At 45.1% G+C, this 18,669-nt stretch overlaps 1 protein-coding gene across 1 annotated transcript in view; it reads right to left on the bottom strand.

The window, feature by feature from the left end:
* The window catches only part of ralgapa1 (Ral GTPase activating protein catalytic subunit alpha 1), a 145,974-nt gene that overhangs the window by 104,243 nt on the left and 23,062 nt on the right, over nucleotides 1-18,669 (bottom strand). Inside the window, exons 2-13 of the mRNA XM_070443288.1 lie at nucleotides 9,143-9,253; nucleotides 8,950-8,999; nucleotides 7,859-7,916; nucleotides 6,011-6,054; nucleotides 5,626-5,803; nucleotides 4,089-4,204; nucleotides 3,511-3,649; nucleotides 3,016-3,230; nucleotides 2,439-2,696; nucleotides 1,959-2,141; nucleotides 1,664-1,735; nucleotides 1,361-1,509 (exon numbers count right to left, since the gene is read on the bottom strand). Coding sequence (XP_070299389.1) covers nucleotides 1,361-1,509; nucleotides 1,664-1,735; nucleotides 1,959-2,141; nucleotides 2,439-2,696; nucleotides 3,016-3,230; nucleotides 3,511-3,649; nucleotides 4,089-4,204; nucleotides 5,626-5,803; nucleotides 6,011-6,054; nucleotides 7,859-7,916; nucleotides 8,950-8,999; nucleotides 9,143-9,253 — 1,573 coding nt within the window. The remainder of the gene's footprint in view (nucleotides 1-1,360; nucleotides 1,510-1,663; nucleotides 1,736-1,958; nucleotides 2,142-2,438; nucleotides 2,697-3,015; nucleotides 3,231-3,510; nucleotides 3,650-4,088; nucleotides 4,205-5,625; nucleotides 5,804-6,010; nucleotides 6,055-7,858; nucleotides 7,917-8,949; nucleotides 9,000-9,142; nucleotides 9,254-18,669) is intronic.

The raw sequence follows: 18,669 nt of genomic DNA, 5'->3' as shown, positions 1-18,669 counted from the left end.
CGTATGTGGACACCCCATCAAATAAGTGGATTCGGCTATTTCAGTCACACCCGTTGCTGAKAGGTATATAAAATTGTGCACACAGCCATGCAATCTCCASAGACAAACATTGGCAGTAGAACGGCCTTACTGAAGAGCTCAGTGACTTTCAACGTGGCACTAWCATAGAATGCCACCTTTCCAACAAGTCAGTTCGTCAAAATTCTGCCCTGCTAGGAGCTGCCCCTGTCAACTGTAAGTGCTGTTATTGTGAAGTGGAAATGTCTAGGAGCAATAATGGCTCAGCCTCGAAGTGGTAGGCCACACAAACTCACAGAATGGGACCGCAGAGTGCTGAAGCACATAGCMCGTAAAAATCGTCTGTCCTCGGTTCCAAAACTCACTACCGAGTTCCAAACTGCCTCTGGAAACAACGTCAGCAAAATAACTGTTCGTTGGGAGCTTTATGAAATGTGTTCCATGACCGAGCAGCCGCACACAAGCCTAAGATCACCATGAGCAATGCCAAGCGTTGACTGGAGTGATGTAAAGCTCGCCGTCATTGGACTCTGTAGCAGTGGAAACYCTTTATCTGGAGTAATTAATCACGCTTCAGGTTCTGGCAGTCCGACGAACGAATCTGGGTTTGGCGGATGTCAGGAGTACGCTACCTGCACCAAATTGCGCCAACTGTAAAGTTTGGTGGAGGAGGAATAATGGTCTGGGGATGTTTTTCATCGTTTGGCCTAGGCCCCTTAGTTCCAGTGAAGATAAATCTTAACACTACAGCATACAATGACATTCTAGACGATTCTGTGCTTCCAACTTTGTGGCAACAGTTTGAGACACCTGTTTGAGCATGACAATGGCCCCGTGCACAAAGCGAAGTCCATACAGAAATGGTTTGTCAAGATGGGTGTGGAAGAACTTGACTGGCCTGCACAGAGCCCTGACCTCAACCCCATCAAACACCTTCGGGAGGAATTGGAATGCCGATTGCGAGCCAGGCCTAATCGCCCATCATCAGTACCCAACCTCACTAATTCTCTTGTGGCTGAATGGAAGCAAGTCCCCACAGCAATGCTCCAGCATCTAGTGGAAAGCCTTCCCAGAAGAGTGGAGGCTTTTATAGCAGCAAATGGGGACCAACTCCATATTAATGCCCATGATTTTGGAATGAGATGTTCAKCGAGCAGGTGTCCACATACTTTTGGTCATGTAGATTACCTAACCAGACCCTTCAGATCTGCAAACATAGAAGGGTTCGGGCTAATGGGAGTGGTAAGTAGCAAATTGGGTCTGGCCATAAATGTATGCTATGCTTCCCCCATTAGAACCAATACGCTGCTCAGTGTTAGAGTGTAGTGTTGTGGTGCTGTACCATGTCTTCTGGTCCATGGTTTCATGCATGACCAGGCTGCGGTAGATGTTGAGGACTCTCTTGCACATGTCAATATGTTCATCCAGCAACACCTTGAGCTCGTTGGCTGGCTCCAGCAGAAAAACGTTGGCAGAGTTGGTGACAAACACCTGGGGTGAAAGAGAGCGAGGGGTAGATGATGGTGGTGAAGAAAGGCATGGAACTGGACAGTATCGGATGGAAGTTAGTGATCATTACAGAATAAGACTTTATGTGGTTGCCGATTTAGCATAATGTGTGTATGTGTTGGGCAATAGAAAATACCTGTAGAGTGGGCTGAACACCGGCATGCACACTGTACTCCAGCAGCTCTTTCTCAGACACTTTATTCACCCCCTGAGGACACAGAAAGACATWCACAAGAAGTGTTAGACTGAGAGACCATGAAGACAGGCTCCATCATGTGTACTTACTTSTCTTTGTTGAGGGTTGTGTTCATTAGACACCAAATGTAAGAAAACAGACTGAAACAAGGAGTCATTTTCCATTGCAAAATGTTTTCCTTAGTGAACCKTGGTGCTTCCATCCATCCTCCCCCACACAAAGCCCCAGCTCTCACCTCCTCCTTCTCAGTGTCCTGCTGGGGTACAGGCTCTAGGTTGATCCCTCCAGCCGTGGTAAAGAACCTCTCTTCCTCCGGCTCCCTCATAAACACAGGCTTGTCCTCCTGGGCGAACCATTCCTGGTACACCCGTACCACCTTCCTCATGGCTGCAGCCTCACACATCGGCAACAGGAAGGCCTGAGAAAAGAGGACAACACATCAATGTCACTGTGCTGTATTTAAATGCAGCAGACTTGTTAATCTTCTCTGCTCTCTTTGGGGCATACAGCCACACAATACCAGACTTTTACAGGGGTATTCAGACTTTTACAGGAGTATTCAGACTTTTACAGGAGTATTCAGACTTTTACAGGGGTATTCAAAACATAGTAGTAGTAGTAATATAACTTTATTGATCCAAGAAGGGAAACTTATTTATCACAACCAGAACCAGCAAAACACAATGTACTGTGCATGTGAGTAAGTGTGCTGTACCTGTCTGAAGACCTCGGTGATGAAGTTGACGTTAGTCCTGGAAGAACAGAGGACTCGTCTCACCACCTCCTTGTCAGTGAGGCACTCCTCGTCCATACTACACAGGCTGGAGGAGCTGGGCTCCCTCTCCGTCAGGGTGGAGGTGTTGGAGTGGGACTGCTCCTGCTCACACCCAATCGCTCTGTCCAGGCTGTCTGCCCTGGGGCCCAGGTCCTCCCCCAGGCCATGTCCCCGCGCTGCCAGCCCTGCTGCTGCCCTCTGGAACACAACCAGAGAAACACAACCACCATTAATGCTTCCATAAGGACTGGAAATGTATGTAACACAATACATGAGTTGGAGGTTCACTAGTATATCGCACAGACAGAGAAATATCACAACTCAAAAGCTGTCCCAGAGGCTTTGTTTAATGTAAAGATAGTTATACTAACCCTGCATACTTCTGCCCTTCAGATGTGCTGCCTGCATGGCCAACCTGGATGTTTTTTGCCACGCTCTCTCTATGATTCCCAGATATAATATATACATTGTGCTAACCCAGGAAAACTCTCCCCTCGGGTATGTATACGGTGATTACCTGGATGTTCTTTGGAATGCTCTCCCTCTCTCCGTCCACCCCGGGGATGTGTGTTCCAGTGTTGGAGCGTGGCTCCAACCAGAAGGACACCAGCCAGCGMATGAAGATAACCCGGGCATTGAGGAGGCTCTCCTTGGTACAGTACACTGTGTCGTTGGTCTCTGGGTCTCTCTTCACCACACTGTAGTAAGGCTTTGGTCTCATCGAAGGAACCTCTGGAGGGGGGACAGACGGAGAGAGGTTGAATAGAGAATTCAGATGTATCACTAWTCCCCTTTTCACACCATTGTGTTGACCCAACCCATACTGTGCTGGCTCTGATGAATAACCATGCCAGCTCAGCTCGGCTCAGTAGTACCAAAAGGGTATCAATGTACTTCTATGCACACTGCACCACTATAGTAAAATGCAAAGCTAAGAATCAGCTTTAGAATGTATATAAACAAAGAACTATCTGRTTCTTTAGCTCATACTAATTCAAATTAGTGTCCTCACCCAGTATGGGATGGTACAAACTGGTCTCCTTGGAGAAGTTGGGGAATATGTGCGGCAGGTAATATTTCTTGAAGTTTACAAACAGGAATGCAAAGCCCTTCTCGTGGTTGTCTTTACACTTCCACTCCAGACTTTTGGCCTGCAGGGGGAAAGACAACAAGAGACTACTGTTAACAAAGAGCATTACAGAAACAGGACCAGAGACAGGGAGTGAGAGGAGGCACTGTCTGCGGCAGGGAGAGAGAGAACAGCGCAGTGGTTAACTCAGTGTGTTTGTGTGTGAGCATACAGTACACTGCAGCAAAAGCATGCCGATGCAACTCAGCGTTAATAATGTGTTTGAGCTATACATATGAGCTATGTTGTTGATCCCGTTTCATTTTGAACGGAAGTACTGCTTGAGTTCATTGTGGGTGACTTAACATGATGTAAGGAACTTTTCAGGGGGTTACGGTCATTTGCACTTCTCAGCATGCAGACAGACAGACGTCCATCTCAAAAGGCTCGCTGGTAGGTTGTAGGTAATATTGCATCCACGCCAAGCATGATAGCGGTGTTAGTAATTAAGGGAAGAGTACCTGGTTTACCATGTATTTCAGAAGAGCCTCTAGAAAGTATCCTGTGAGGTCTTCCTGGGCTTTATCCCCTGCCTGAGGAGGGACCAGGGGACTGATCTCTTCTGGAGTCACTTGAGCTGAAGGAATGGAAGAAGAAGGGAAAGAAACGAAGGAGGAGATAAAAAGGATAAATAGCAAAAGAATCAGCCCCATGGGCTTGGCTGATAATTAGGTTTGACATTGGCCATAGGAGTTTGAATCTGAAATCTGTTTAGGCTGCAGAACAGCAGACCTGCCAACCCTGTCCAACTTTTTAGAGTACCAGAAGCGCACGGCAAATTAGAGATAACTATCCATAACGTTTTTCTTAGCACATGCTCCCAAGTTTAGTCTCTAAAGTAGAGGAACGCTTGTCACCTCTCAAACAGGGCCAATCACTAGGGCCAGCTCAATCACTAGGGCCAGCTCACAAGTATTGGCTTTTTAGACACGGTTCCTAAGCAATAGTAAAAGCAAAATCATTTTGAAAACATAAAAACAAAACAGGAATGATCGCGTCGACAGACCGCAAACTGGTTACACAAAGCTTAAGTAGGCTACCGCAAAGAGAATCTGAACGCTGTTTGCTAGAAGAGTCCGCTGTTTCAGCCTATGTAGAGGTGCCTATTGGATCTTTGCAGRACATAAATKATTTCAGATTTRCYAAATMTATAAAATCTCAAATCTAGTGCAAAGGCATTTTAGAAGCATTGCTTCTATAGCTAATACCGGACACTCATTCATTCTCCATCACACAGTCTTCTAAACTCACGACTCCATTTAATGCTAAGATGTTTATATTTATTTTTGATTATACTTTTGTCATGCTTTTTGTGACGTGGATCATAATTACAGTTACAGTCTATCAGGTTGCGTGATCCTGGTAATGTTACGTGAAAAATAAAACTAATGGGACACAGAATAAAATGTATATCACACTCGCACAAATGCGACATTTGCATTTCATTTCTTTCACTAGAAAATGCAAGTGAACTGCTGGCACTTTAGAGCCCACTGAATGTTCATCTTATGTTCGCTAACGTTAGCTTGAACCAATGTGTTTACCTTTCCACAACACACGGAGTCGAAAAGGGATTTGTCCATGTGTTTACGTACGGCTGACAGTCGGCAAACTCAACACTTAACATGTAGCTACGTCCAATAATGATGTATTAATCTCCATGTCCATTGACACAAATTCCGTACATGTCTGTATGTTGCATCCGTACATGTCTGTATGTTGCAGCTTGATAATCGGGATGTTAGATTTACTCAGTGGATTCATTTTTTATTAAAATGTAATTACATTATTATTTATATATATATATATTTTTTTAAATCAGGCCCTATTCATTTCTGCGTACTTTTAACATTGGATCTCGAACCTGCGTACATGGACAGACAATTGCGTAGTTGGTACGCAAAATGCGTGCATGTTGGCAGGTCTGGAACAGTCAACCTCAAGATTTTTCCTTATAACTACAGTCACTAGCAAGGTGATAGGTGTAGAGATACTAACTCTCCTGGAGGCTGAGAGGGGGGTTGACCAGGTTGTCCAGGGTTCGAGGGCCCAGCTCTGACTGGGGAGATGGAAAGCCAGGGATCAGACAGGCAAAAATCCATAGCTGCTCTCTCAGTGCGTTGCCCTGCAAGGCCTGCATCCATAGCAGGAACAGACGTACACCCTCCCTTCGGATCTACAGGGGAGAGAGACACAGTCAGGAACATGCTCAGAAATATAATCGAGCCTTTCTATATTTATGAGCATACTATTACCAAATACCCATAGCAGTCAACACCATTGCGAAAGACGAAGACAACAGCAAAAACAGAAGTACTGCATGTACAGAGGCAGGTTGGCTACTGGCGATGCTACTGACGAATGAAGGACCACTCTGATGTACCTTTAAAGAGTTCCCAGTGTGCAATAACTTCTTCAGAATGAGGCCTGTGAGGACACAACAAAACGCATCACATGGAATATCAACAACTGGACTGCCACTCCCCCAGCCCTTACCACACCCAAACAGCCCCGCACCCAATACTACAGCACATGTCAGAGTTCTCGGTCAGACCTGGGAGACCCTCATCCCCAGGTCCTTGGCTTTCTCTGGGTGGGCTTTGTATCCAACTGCACAGTGGTCTCAGTGCAGTGGAAAAGGAGAGACCACCTAGTGGAGGGGTGAGGAGAGGGCAGTGGAAAAGGAGAGACCACTAGTGGAGGGTGAGGGGTGAGGGCAGTGGAAAAGGAAGACCACCTAGTGAGGGGTACGAGAGGGCAGTGGAAAAGGAGAGACACCTAGTGGAGGGGTGAGGAGGAGGGCAGTGGAAAAGAGAGAGACCACCTAGTGGAGGTGTGAGGAGAGGGCAGTGGAAAGGAGAGACCACCTAGTGGAGGGTGAGGAGAGGGCAGTGGAAAAGGAGAGACCACCTAGTGGAGGGTGAGGAAGAAGGAAAAGGAACGGAGGGCAGTGAAAAGGAGAGACCACCTAGTGGAGGGGTGAGGGAGGAGGGCAGTGTGGAATCAGGAGAGACACCTAGTGGATGGGGTGAGGAGAGGGCAGTGGAAAAGAGAGACACCACTAGTGGAGGGTGAGGAAGAGGGCAGTGAAAAGGAGAGACCACCTAGTGGAGGGAGTGAGCGAGAGGGCAGTGGAAAAGGAGAGACCACCTAGTGGAAGGGGTGAGGAGAGAGGCAGTGGAAAAGGAGAGACACCTAGTGGAGGGGTGAGGAGAGGGCAGTGGAAAAGGAGAGACCACCTAGTGGAGGGGTGAGGAGAGGGCAGTGGAAAAGGAGAGACCACTAGTGGAGGGGTGAGGAGAGGGCAGTGGAAAAGGAGAGACCACCTAGTGGAGGGGTGAGGAGAGGGCAGTGGAAAAGGAGAGACCACCTAGTGGAGGGGTGAGGAGAGGGCAGTGGAAAAGGAGAGACCACACTAGTGGAGGGGTGAGGAGAGGGCATGAAAAGGAGAGACACCTAGTGGAGGGTGAGGAGAGGGCAGTGGAAAAGGAGAGACCACCTAGTGGAGGGGTGAGAGAGGGCAGTGGAAAAAGAGAGACCACCTAGTGGAGGTGAGGAGAGGGCAGTGGAAAAGGAGAGACCACCTAGTGGAAGGGTGAGAGAGGGCAGTGGAAAAGGAGAGACCACCTAGTGGAGGGGTGAGGAGAGGCAGTGGAAAAGGAGAGACACCTAGTGGAGGGGTGAGGGGAGAGGGCAGTGGAAAAGGAAGACCACCTAGTGGAAAGGCGGTGAGAGAGAGGGCAGTGGAAAAGGAGAGACCACCTAGTGGAAGGAGGTGAGGAGAGGGCAGTGAAAAAAGGAGAGACCACCTAGTGGCAACGGCGGTGAGGAGAGGGGCAACAGTGCTACTAATATGCTTCACTCTCACTCCAAATGCATGTTATAAATCATGTAGCTACAGTCAGTACTAATACAGACATTGGTAAGGGAGGAGCGTGTGAGCCTGATACGCACTTAACTGGCTTAACCTGCTTTTCAAACACATGATGGGACCAAATGTCTGATCATGAGGTAAAATCTTGAAAAGGGATGGGCAACTGGCAAAATGTGTAGAATTGCAGGAAATTAACTCTCTACTGTCAAGAGGGGGGCTGCTAAAATGATGAGTTCACCTACATTAAAATGTTGCCCATCCCTGATCTAGAGAAAAAAAACACATTCCCACTCATCTGATGAAGATGTCCACACTCAATGGCAGCACAACATGTACAAAGGCCTAGTACAAATGTACCTATGCTGTGGAACTGCCATCGTCCTTGTATTCGCTCTGGTAGGAGTTGCAGAATTTTCTGTTAACAGAACATAGAATACAACAGTCAGGAGTGGTATGAAAGCCAGTGTCAGTATTACTACTGGGTTGAAACAAATGAATCCATCTTCATTGGAGAATATAATGTCAATTGTCCAAAGACTGTCAGTGGTCTAGCCTCTCTGTTGTGGATGAGCTATATCATCAGCCGAGTGGTAGAAGTCTCTGACTCCATACGAAGAAGACCATGAGGCAACAAGGGACAGGTGAGGTGAAGACACCTTTCCAGGGAAATCTTTGAAAGGAAGACTAGTGAGACTAGTTTGACTAATCMCACACATTTCAACACCTGCAACGACTTAATCCATGTCACACAAGGAGATGAAAGGCAGTTCTCTCAGGGAAACTTTTTAAATATCACTGGCCTTAGATGTGAGGTCAACTGCAGCAGGAGGACTAGGCCCTACCTATAAGGYGACTATGAAGATGTAATGCCACATAACTCATTCACACCCATGTGAACTGGTAAAAGGCCACTAGCTGTTTGGCAAACAGACAACCATTTTTTTTAGGACCATAAACCTGCCTCTCAGCTCACTGTCTAGGTCTATAAATATGACACAAGACAAGACAATGCCTACAGTATGTGTGTGTGCATGTTGGCAGGATCATTTTGATCCTTGTAATCTAAATGGAACATTTTGCCACGGTCTTCAGGCCTCACTGAGCCTTGCCTCCAGTCCATTCCAATACCCTCCCGTGGGTGGTCACCAGGCACACGCCTGTATGTATGTGTGTGCGTGTGTGTGTGTGTGTGTGTGTGTGTGTGTGCGTGCTGGGGGATATTTCACAATGGGGATTGAGGAGTTGTCAAGCAAACACATAGAAAGAAGCACTCCACTTTCTGATTTACAGTAGCCTACACATTAACCTGCTTGGGGGGAAATGTTAGGCCAACTCTCTGTTACACCTACTCCATTCTGCTTTCTATGCATTCAAAATCCATCCCTCTCAAAATAATTGGGACACTCATTTAAAACAACTCCTCAATATTGCAGAAGTAACGGTCTTACCTCGAATATGAAAAGAATGGAGTCAAGTTCTTCCCTTTGTGATTTGTGACCTGCAAAGAGAAGAGAATGTGAGGAAGTGTCTGAAACAATACCAGTGTCACCATGACTAGCGACTGTAAAACATCCTGTAATAATAATGTGAAAATAATATTCASGCCAACCAACCAGACTATTCTCAAACTTTTATTCTCACCTTTTTGTTTGAGACTGACTTCAATGATAACAAAGTTCTCAAAGAACACATAGTAGATGTGAGAGTAGTACTGGTCAAAGAAATGCTTCAGGTCCCCCGACTCTGCATTTTCTGCAGAGAAAGAAAGAGAAGAGAGAGATAGAAAGAAAGAGAGGAGAGAAAGAGGAGAGAGGAGAAAGATGTACTGTTAATCACACAGCAATGCAAACAAGCAGACATAATGATTCAGAGTTAAGGCTGCTATCTGAGAAGAATAATCAATGTCATACAGGCTTTGAATGCCCTGGATTTCAACTACACTTACAATGACTAGGGGCCAGGAGGTTTTCCTGGTCAGGTCACACGAAAGCTACAGTAAAGCCTGGAGGTTATAACTGAACTTCAAAGACTCAGTCACTGCTCAACTGCAGTCATTTCCCCACCTGTTATCATTCACCAAAGAGCTACTATGAATAGCTTGGAGGGGCTATTCATAYAAATAGAATGAATAGAATGGGCTTGGAAGCTCTAACTCTGGCAATTAGACTGGTAAACGTTTGGGTTGCAACAATTTCCATGGTATACTGAACAAAAATATAAAATCAACAAATTCAAAGATTTGACTGAGTTACAGTTCATAGAAGGAAATCAGTCAATTTCTGGGATCAGCTCATGAAAAATGGGACCAACACTTTACAAGGCCTGCATACTTTCCAGACGTCACACATGAGCATGCTCTAGATCGACGAGTATGAAACGTGTTACAGTTGCCACAACTTCGCACAGCCATTYAAGAGGAGTGTGACATCATTCCACAGGCCACAATCAACAGCCTTATCCCCTCTATGCGAAGGAGATGTGTCATGCTGCATGAGGCAAATGGTGGTCACACCAGATACTAACTGGTTTTCTGGTCCACGCCCCAACCTTCTTTATAAGGTATCTGTGACCAACAGATGCAAATCTGTATTCCCAGTCATGTSAAATCCATAGACTAGGGCCTAATTWATTWATTTAAATTGACTGACTTCCTTACATGAACTATAATGCAGTAAAATCTTTGAAATTGTTGCATGTTGCGTTTATATTTTTGTTCAGTGTAGCTTTAAAACAGTTTTCTCTCTCTCTCAGACACATGAAAAAATGTGTAGAATTGCAGGAAAATAGTTTCAAAACTGTAAAATTCAGGCCTCCCGACTGGAGCAGCGGTCTAAGGCACTGCATCGCAGCGGTAGAGGCGTCACTACAGACCCGGGTTCGATCCCAGTCTGCATAACAACCGGCCGTGATCGGGAGTCCCATAGGGCGGGTTAGGGGAGGGTTTGGCCGGGGGGGCTTTACTTGGCTCATCGCGCTCTAGCAACTCCTTGTGGCGGGCCAGGTAACTGCAGGCTGACTTCGGTAGTCAGTTGAACGGCGTTTCCTTCGACACATTGGTGCGGCTGGCTTCCGGGATAAGCGGGCGGGTGTTAAGAAGCACGGTTTCGGCGGGTCATGTTTTGGAGGACGCATGACTCGACCTTTGCCTCCCGAGCACATTTGGGAGTTGCAGCAATGAAACTATATTGGAATTGGGGAGAAAAATGGGGTAAAATATTTAAAAAATAAACAATAAAACTGTAAAATTCTCTCCAACCCATGGTAAAATGCTTCAAACAGCAGGAAACTGTTTTAAGATGGTCATACCAATAATCATTTAGACATTTTATTTAGAATTTTAGGTATAAAAAAATATATACACATTTTAAACATTGAATTTGGTTTTACTCCTATTAGCCCATAGAAACACATTGAATAACAGATTCATACATGGAAAAAATGTCAAAAAATACATAAAAAGGAAGTTKGTTTTTAAGAAAGATGAGGAAATAATTTAAAAAAATGTTTTACCCATATTTAACCCCTTTTTTCCCGGCTCTATACTACTTCCATATTTTTTTTTTTTACTGGTACACGGGCTACCTTCAAACGAGTCTTGTGAGCGTTCTAGACCAAAACCGACAAGTACGTATTCGTGAGTCTCACCTTTCCATAGAGAGGTCAGGTAGCCTAGTGGTTAGAGCCTAGGGCCAGTATCCGAAAGGTTGATGGATCGAATCCCCGAGCTGACAAGGTAAAAATCTGTCGTTCTGACCCTGGGCAAGGCAGTTAACCCACTGTTCCCCYGGCGCCAAAGACGTGGATGTKAATTATGGCAGCACCTCTCGTTCAGAGGGGTTGGGTTAAATGCGGAAGATGCATTCAGTTGTACAACTGACTAGGTATCCCCCTTTCCCCATTAGTGTGTAGCCAAAACTGTTCGGACGCTACAGACAGAAGTTGCCAGATGGTACTGACAAGTCCCGTGGGGGTTGTAGAGCAAAACGGAGAATACCATTGTGTCCGTGAGAGTCTCATCTTTCCATAGAGGGGTCATAATAGTTTGCCAAAAGGTTCGGACACTACAGCTGTAGCTCTGCCACCTTCAACCGCAGATGTGGAAGGCAGACATTGGTGGATGCGGTGGATTGAGACGCAGCCCATACTAAAAGCATATCTCTAGCTTAAGGGGTCTACAGACAATACGCCGACAGAGTGCAGTGCTGCAATGTAATTTTTTCGTCACAAAAGTCACGGCTCCTTGTAATACACGCAGTCATTCAACGCAGTTTTTTGAGACCGACATGTCATTCCTTGCAAAGACAGTATTGAGTGAGTTTTCTGCAAGCTTGCTTTTTTTGTGCTTTTATTTCGAGATTTGCTAAGCACAATTATGTCTATGTCCAGTTTTGAGGAGTGCCTGTGCAAGCTGGTGAGAACACGAGAATCTTTACAACCCTTCAATGAGGTCGTATTCCGACAAGCACGCAAAAAAACAACAGCTGGAGGGAAAACTCACGAAATTTGAACAGGGATACTGATATCAAAGAAACATGAAGAAAGATTRGGGACCAGTATGTTRGCAATCTGAAAAGGGTGAGGAGACTAGGAGTGGGGCTGCCACTAGGGTGTCCCCCCCACCGATTGTCTGACAACTGGATTGGCTTTGTGTTAACGTGAAACATTCTCAGATAGACACCAATATGCCAGATACGGTGTGTACTCGTCATTGTGTGTGTTTGTGATCTTATGTTTCATAGACCTAGTTAGAACATGTGAAATCAGATCTTTTCTGTCTAGAAGAAATTGTGACTGGGGAATATTCCGTGCCTGTGTAGTCAAATTATAATTATTAACAGGCTAGTTCAAACATCTGAAAACAGACAGTGTGTGTGCTAATTAAATTGAGATGTTCATGAATTCAGTTATTTTGGGTAAACATTTTAACTCAAAAGGAGCCCATGGAGATGTTTTAAGATTGCATGCATTGTATTATAATGTATTTTTGCCATCTGCTTGTAGATTTTGGAAGGTAGGGGTGTTTTGGACAGCTCAGAGACAGAGCAGAGCCCTGAGGGTCCATTGATTCATCTCCTCCTGGGCCCCTTTCCCCAACGCCTGGCCCTTCTCACCAACACTCAATGCACCATCCAGGTGCACCGTTGCCCTCTGCCCTGCAACTCCATCAACCTCCGCCCCATCTCCCCACCCAGGTCCAATGGCCGGAAGAGGAAGACAGCTGAGGATCATTTTGGACACTGACATTATGCAGCAGATGGACGACTTAAAGAAACGGAGTTACAGAAACGGAACAAAAGGCTGTCTACGACGTCATGGTACAATGGATTGTGTCTAATCCTGCTGATCGATGTCTCCCGTTTCTCAGGGACATGATGTGTGTCTGCTCCGTCCGCTCTCCAGTGAGACAGAGCCCTCTGTCTCACCCCAGAAACTGTTGTGTTTTTTTTTTTTWTTGACTTATTTCCTCATTCACATGTTACTGGTGGTTACTTTGTGTCTTTTCTCTTATTTCCCCTTTCATCACTTTTCACATGTGTATTACATTGTACTACATATCACTATTTTCCTCTTGTGATAGTAAATATCTACTAAGGTCTGCAAATGTATTTGCCTGGTTATTACTGTTTTCAATCAATCAGTCACTCAGTAAACTTGTACTTCTTTGTACATGAGCTATGTAGATGAGGTTAATGTCTTGGGGGGTCTTTATTGTCTACAGCTGGACACTCACCCATGTACCATAGCAGGACGGACTCCATTGAAAGACAACTACATGACCATGTACAACCTTGTTATGTAGATGATGTTAATGTCTTGAGGGTCTATCCCTATTGTCTTCAGCTAGACAGTCAGTCTCAACCATGTACCATAGCAGGAAAGTATTAAATCAAATCAAATCAAATTTTATTTGTCACATACACATGGTTAGCAGATGTTAATGCGAGTGTAGCGAAATGCTTGTGCTTCTAGTTCCGACAATGCAGTAATAACCAACAAGTAATCTAACCTAACAATTCCACAACTACTACCTTATACACACAAGTGTAAAGGGATAAAGAATATGTACATAAAGATATATGAATGAGTGATGGTACAGAACGGCATAGGCAAGATGCAGTAGATGGTATAGAGTACAGTATATACATATGAGATGAGTAATGTAGGGTATGTAAACATAAAGTGGCATAGTTTAAAGTGGCTAGTGATACATGTATTACATAAAAATGGCAAGATGCAGTAGATGATATAAAGTACAGTATATACATATACATATGAGATGAGTAATGTAGGGTATGTAAACATTATATTAAGTGGCATTGTTTAAAGTGGCTAGTGGTACATTTTTACATAATTTCCATCAATTCCCATTATTAAAGTGGCTGGAGTTGAGTCAGTATGTTGGCAGCGGCCACTAAATGTTAGTGGTGGCTGTTTAACAGTCTGATGGCCTTGAGATAGAAGCTGTTTTTCAGTCTCTCGGTCCCTGCTTTGATGCACCTGTACTGACCTCGCCTTCTGGATGATAGCGGGGTGAACAGGCAGTGGCTTGGGTGGTTGTTGTCCTTGATGATCTTTATGGCCTTCCTGTGACATCGGGTGGTGTAGGTGTCCTGGAGGGCAGGTAGTTTGCCCCCGGTGATGCGTTGTGCAGACCACACTACCCTCTGGAGAGCCTTACGGTTGTGGGCGGAGCAGTTGCCGTACCAGGCGGTGATACAGCCCGACAGGATGCTCTCGATTGTGCATCTGTAGAAGTTTGTGAGTGCTTTTGGTGACAAGCCAAATTTCTTCAGCCTCCTGAGGTTGAAGAGGCGCTGCTGCGCCTTCTTCACAACGCTGTCTGTGTGGGTGGACCAATTCAGTTTGTCCGTGATGTGTACACCGAGGAACTTAAAACGTTCCACCTTCTCCACTACTGTCCCGTCGATGTGGATAGGGGGGTGCTCCCTCTGCTGTTTCCTGAAGTCCACAATCATCTCCTTTGTTTTGTTGACATTGAGTGTGAGGTTATTTTCCTGACACCATATTAGATGAAAGGCCACTACACATGACACAAGGTTAGGTAAATGTCTTAAGGGTCTAGCCTCCAAAATATATGAAAAACTAAAACAAGGATGAAGTGACTGTCATGGTGGTACTTTGTGAGAAAAACAGCTAAATCCAAACAGAAAAACCAAGCGTGTAGGCCCACATCATAAACAGACATCGAAGAAAACGTATGTGTGGACATGTTTTCCAAAGCACACTCCAACGTTTACATGTTTCTTSGGTCCAGGAAACTGTCTCCACTCTCCTGTACGCAGGTCCCCAGTGGTTGTGGAGTGATGACTGTGTTGTCAATGATTAGTGTATGTGGTGCAAAGCTAATTGTGTAGGGCCATGCAGGCCTCCACAATGGTCTCTGGGGCAACATCAACATCTTGCAGCAAGGATCCCAAAGCAGTTCTCTGAAATTCMTATAGCTTGAGTGGAGGTAGTTGTAGATCTTCTTGGTGTCATCAAGGCCAGAAGAACCTTTGAATAAAATAAGCATTTCCATTAGTATTGAACAGGAACATGAAGGTTATGAAATATGTACTGTAACAACTGTGTAGCATATGCTTTGGACATAGGCCCCTATTCTCTTACTAAGATGCCTGTTCACTTTTATGCATATCATTTCAATGTCTATATTGATATAATTTTCACATCCTATGTATATAGTCACATGTATTTAGCGTATCTTACCCGGATATGGTTCCATCAGGTTTACCCTCAGATGGAAGGCCTCGTATCCCACGAAGACATACAGGCTCAGTGTTTGGGTCCCCAAAACAGCTGGCCTGCAATGAGWTGGGAGCCAAACTTGCTTTGTGAGAAGATTCCCGCATCTCGCTCCCGACCATACGCGCCCACGGCGATGACGATGAAGTGGTAACCTTGCATCGCAGACTGCCGTCAGGACCATTTGAGAAAAGCCCTTGTAGTTGTAGTCCTCCCTGCCTGAGTTTGCCGAAGCTCGGATCCAATAATGTTATCCGCACAAAACGGATAATTTAAATGATCCCCAAAATCCCTGGAGATTTSTGCCCATTTTACAGCAATTGAAATTCAAAAAGAGACATGCTTGCTTCGGCTCCTGTGGCTAAAAAGGAGTGTTGTAAAGCACATAACACCAGACTAGGCTAACAAGTAGCTAGCTAGTATTTGTAAACAGGCATTACACCGGATCGGAAGTTCAAATGTTGTCACTAACTAGAGTCAAAAAGAGTYCCTCGGCCCCTCTTGCTTGGTAAGCTACTCTGGCTCCCAAGCCCCTAGCGGTTATACACTACACAAGGCGGACTTCCTCTCTGCATGGAACACAACGAAAAGAGTCTGCTGCCCCCCAAAAAACGACTCCACCCATGTGCACACACAGAGCGGAGATTGTAGCCGCCTCTAAACAGCCAGATTTATATAGGGATTTTCTTATTATGCTAATTAGATTTCCACAGGGGCACTGACATCAACTCTAGTGGGTTAAAAGAGCAAAGAAATCTCTGCGTCCCCCTTACGCTAACTTTGCCACCGCTACTGGAAAAAATCAGAGGGGAAACACTGCACACACACACACAGATAATAGTTGTTGAATTAGCCTTGAGGGTCTGCTGCCCAGAGCCCACCATATTCATTTACACACTAATCAGCCTGGGAGGGTCTTGTGAAGGACACCGCCAGGATAGTGTTGAGAAGCCTGCCAGAGGGAAAACAGAACAGGAAAAGACAGGCACATGGAAGCATGCATGTCTTCCTATCTTGTCCAGTCTCCCTGAAGCCTGGAGAATCTCAGGGAAGAGGCTTTTAAATCCCCTGTGACATCATTTAGGCAGCTCCTGTAATCCTGAACAGAGTAGTGGTCGACCGATTAAATCGGAATGGCCGATTAATTAGGGCCGATTTCAAGTTTTCGTAACAATCGGAAATCGGTAATTTGGACCCCATTTTTTTTTTTTACACCTTTATTTAACTAGGCAAGTCAGTTAAGAACACATTCTTATTTTCAATGACGGCCTAGGAACGGTGGGTTAACTGCTTTGTTCAGGGGCAGAATGACAGATTTTTACCTTGTCAGCTCAGGGATTCAATCTTGCAACCTTACGGTTAACTAGTCCAACGCTCTAACCACCTGCCTCTAACTAGAGTCAAAAAGAGTGCCTCGGCCCCTCTTGCTTGGTAAGCTACTCTGGCTCCCAAGCCCCTAGCGGTTATACACTACACAAGGCGGACTTCCTCTCTGCATGGAACACAACGAAAAGAGTCTGCTGCCCCCAAAAAACGACTCCACCCATGTGCACACACAGAGCGGAGATTGTAGCCGCCTCTAAACAGCCAGATTTATATAGGGATTTCTTATTATGCTAATTAGATTTCCACAGGGGCACTGACATCAACTCTAGTGGGTTAAAAGAGCAAAGAAATCTCTGCGTCCCCTTACGCTAACTTTGCCACCGCTACTGGAAAAAATCAGAGGGGAAACACTGCACACACACACACAGATAATAGTGTTGAATTAGCCTTGAGGGTCTGCTGCCCAGAGCCCACCATATTCATTTACACACTAATCAGCCTGGAGGGTCTTGTGAAGGACACCGCCAGGATAGTGTTGAGAAGCCTGCCAGAGGGAAAACAGAACAGGAAAAGACAGGCACATGGAAGCATGCATGTCTTCCTATCTTGTCCAGTCTCCCTGAAGCCTGGAGAATCTCAGGGAAGAGGCTTTTAAATCCCCTGTGACATCATTTAGCAGCTCCTGTAATCCTGAACAGAGTAGTGGTCGACCGATTAAATCGGAATGGCCGATTAATTAGGGCCGATTTCAAGTTTTCGTAACAATCGGAAATCGGTAATTTGGACCCCATTTTTTTTTTTTACACCTTTATTTAACTAGGCAAGTCAGTTAAGAACACATTCTTATTTTCAATGACGGCCTAGAACGGTGGGTTAACTGCTTTGTTCAGGGGCAGAATGACAGATTTTTACCTTGTCAGCTCAGGGATTCAATCTTGCAACCTTACGGTTAACTAGTCCAACGCTCTAACCACCTGCCTCACGAGGAGCCCGCCTGTTATGCGAATGCAGTAAGAAGCCAAGGTAAGTTGCTAGCTAGCATTAAACTTATCTTATAAAAAACTATCAATCAATCAATCATAATCACTAGTTATAACTACACATGGTTGATGATATTACTAGTTTATCTAGCGTGTCCTGCGTTGCATATAATCGATGCAGTGCGCATTAGCGAAAAAGGACTGTCGTTGCTCCAACGTGTACCTAACCATAAACATCAATTCCTTTCTTAAAATCAATACACAGAAGTATATATTTTTAAACCTGCATATTTAGCTAAAAGAAATCCAGGTTAGCAGGCAATATTAACCAGGTGAAATTGTGTCACTTCTCTTGCGTTCATTGCACGCAGAGTCAGGGTATATGCAACAGTTTGGGCCGCCTGGCTCATTGCGAACTAATTTGCCAGAATTCTACGTAATTATGACATAACATTGAAGGTTGTGCAATGTAACAGGAATATTTAGACTGATGGATCCCACCCGTTAGATAAAATACGGAACGGTTCCGTATTTCACTGAAAGAATAAATGTTTTGTTTTTTCGAGATGATAGTTTCCGGATTCTACCATATTAATGACCTACGGCTCGTATTTCTGTGTGTTATTATGTTATAATTAAGTCTATGATTTGATATTTGATAGAGCAGTCTGACTGAGCGATGGTAGGCAGCAGCATGCTCGTAAGCATTCATTCAAACAGCACTTTTGTGCGTTTGCCAGCAGCTCTTCGCAGTTCTTCAAGCATTGCGCTGTTTTATGACTTCAAGCCTATCAACTCCTGAGATTAGGCTGGTGTAACCGATGTGAAATGGCTAGCTAGTTAGCGGGTGCGCACTAATAGCGTTTAAAACATCACCCGCTCTGAGACTTGGAGTGGTTGTTCCCCTGCTTTGCATGGGTAACGCTGCTTCGAGGGTGGCTGTTGTCGATGTGTTCCTGGTTCGAGCCCAGGTAGGAGCGAGAGAGAGGGACGGAAGCTATACTGTTACACTGGCAATACTAAAGTGCCTATAATAACATCCAATAGTCAAAGGTATATGAAATACAAATCGTATAGAGCGAAATAGTCCTATAATTC

Source organism: Salvelinus sp. IW2-2015, linkage group LG4q.2 (genome assembly GCF_002910315.2).
Source record: "Salvelinus sp. IW2-2015 linkage group LG4q.2, ASM291031v2, whole genome shotgun sequence".
Classification (NCBI taxonomy): Eukaryota; Metazoa; Chordata; class Actinopteri; order Salmoniformes; family Salmonidae; genus Salvelinus; species Salvelinus sp. IW2-2015.
The sequence above is the reverse complement of the archived record's forward strand: the minus strand, read 5'-3'. Positions and strand labels throughout refer to the sequence as shown.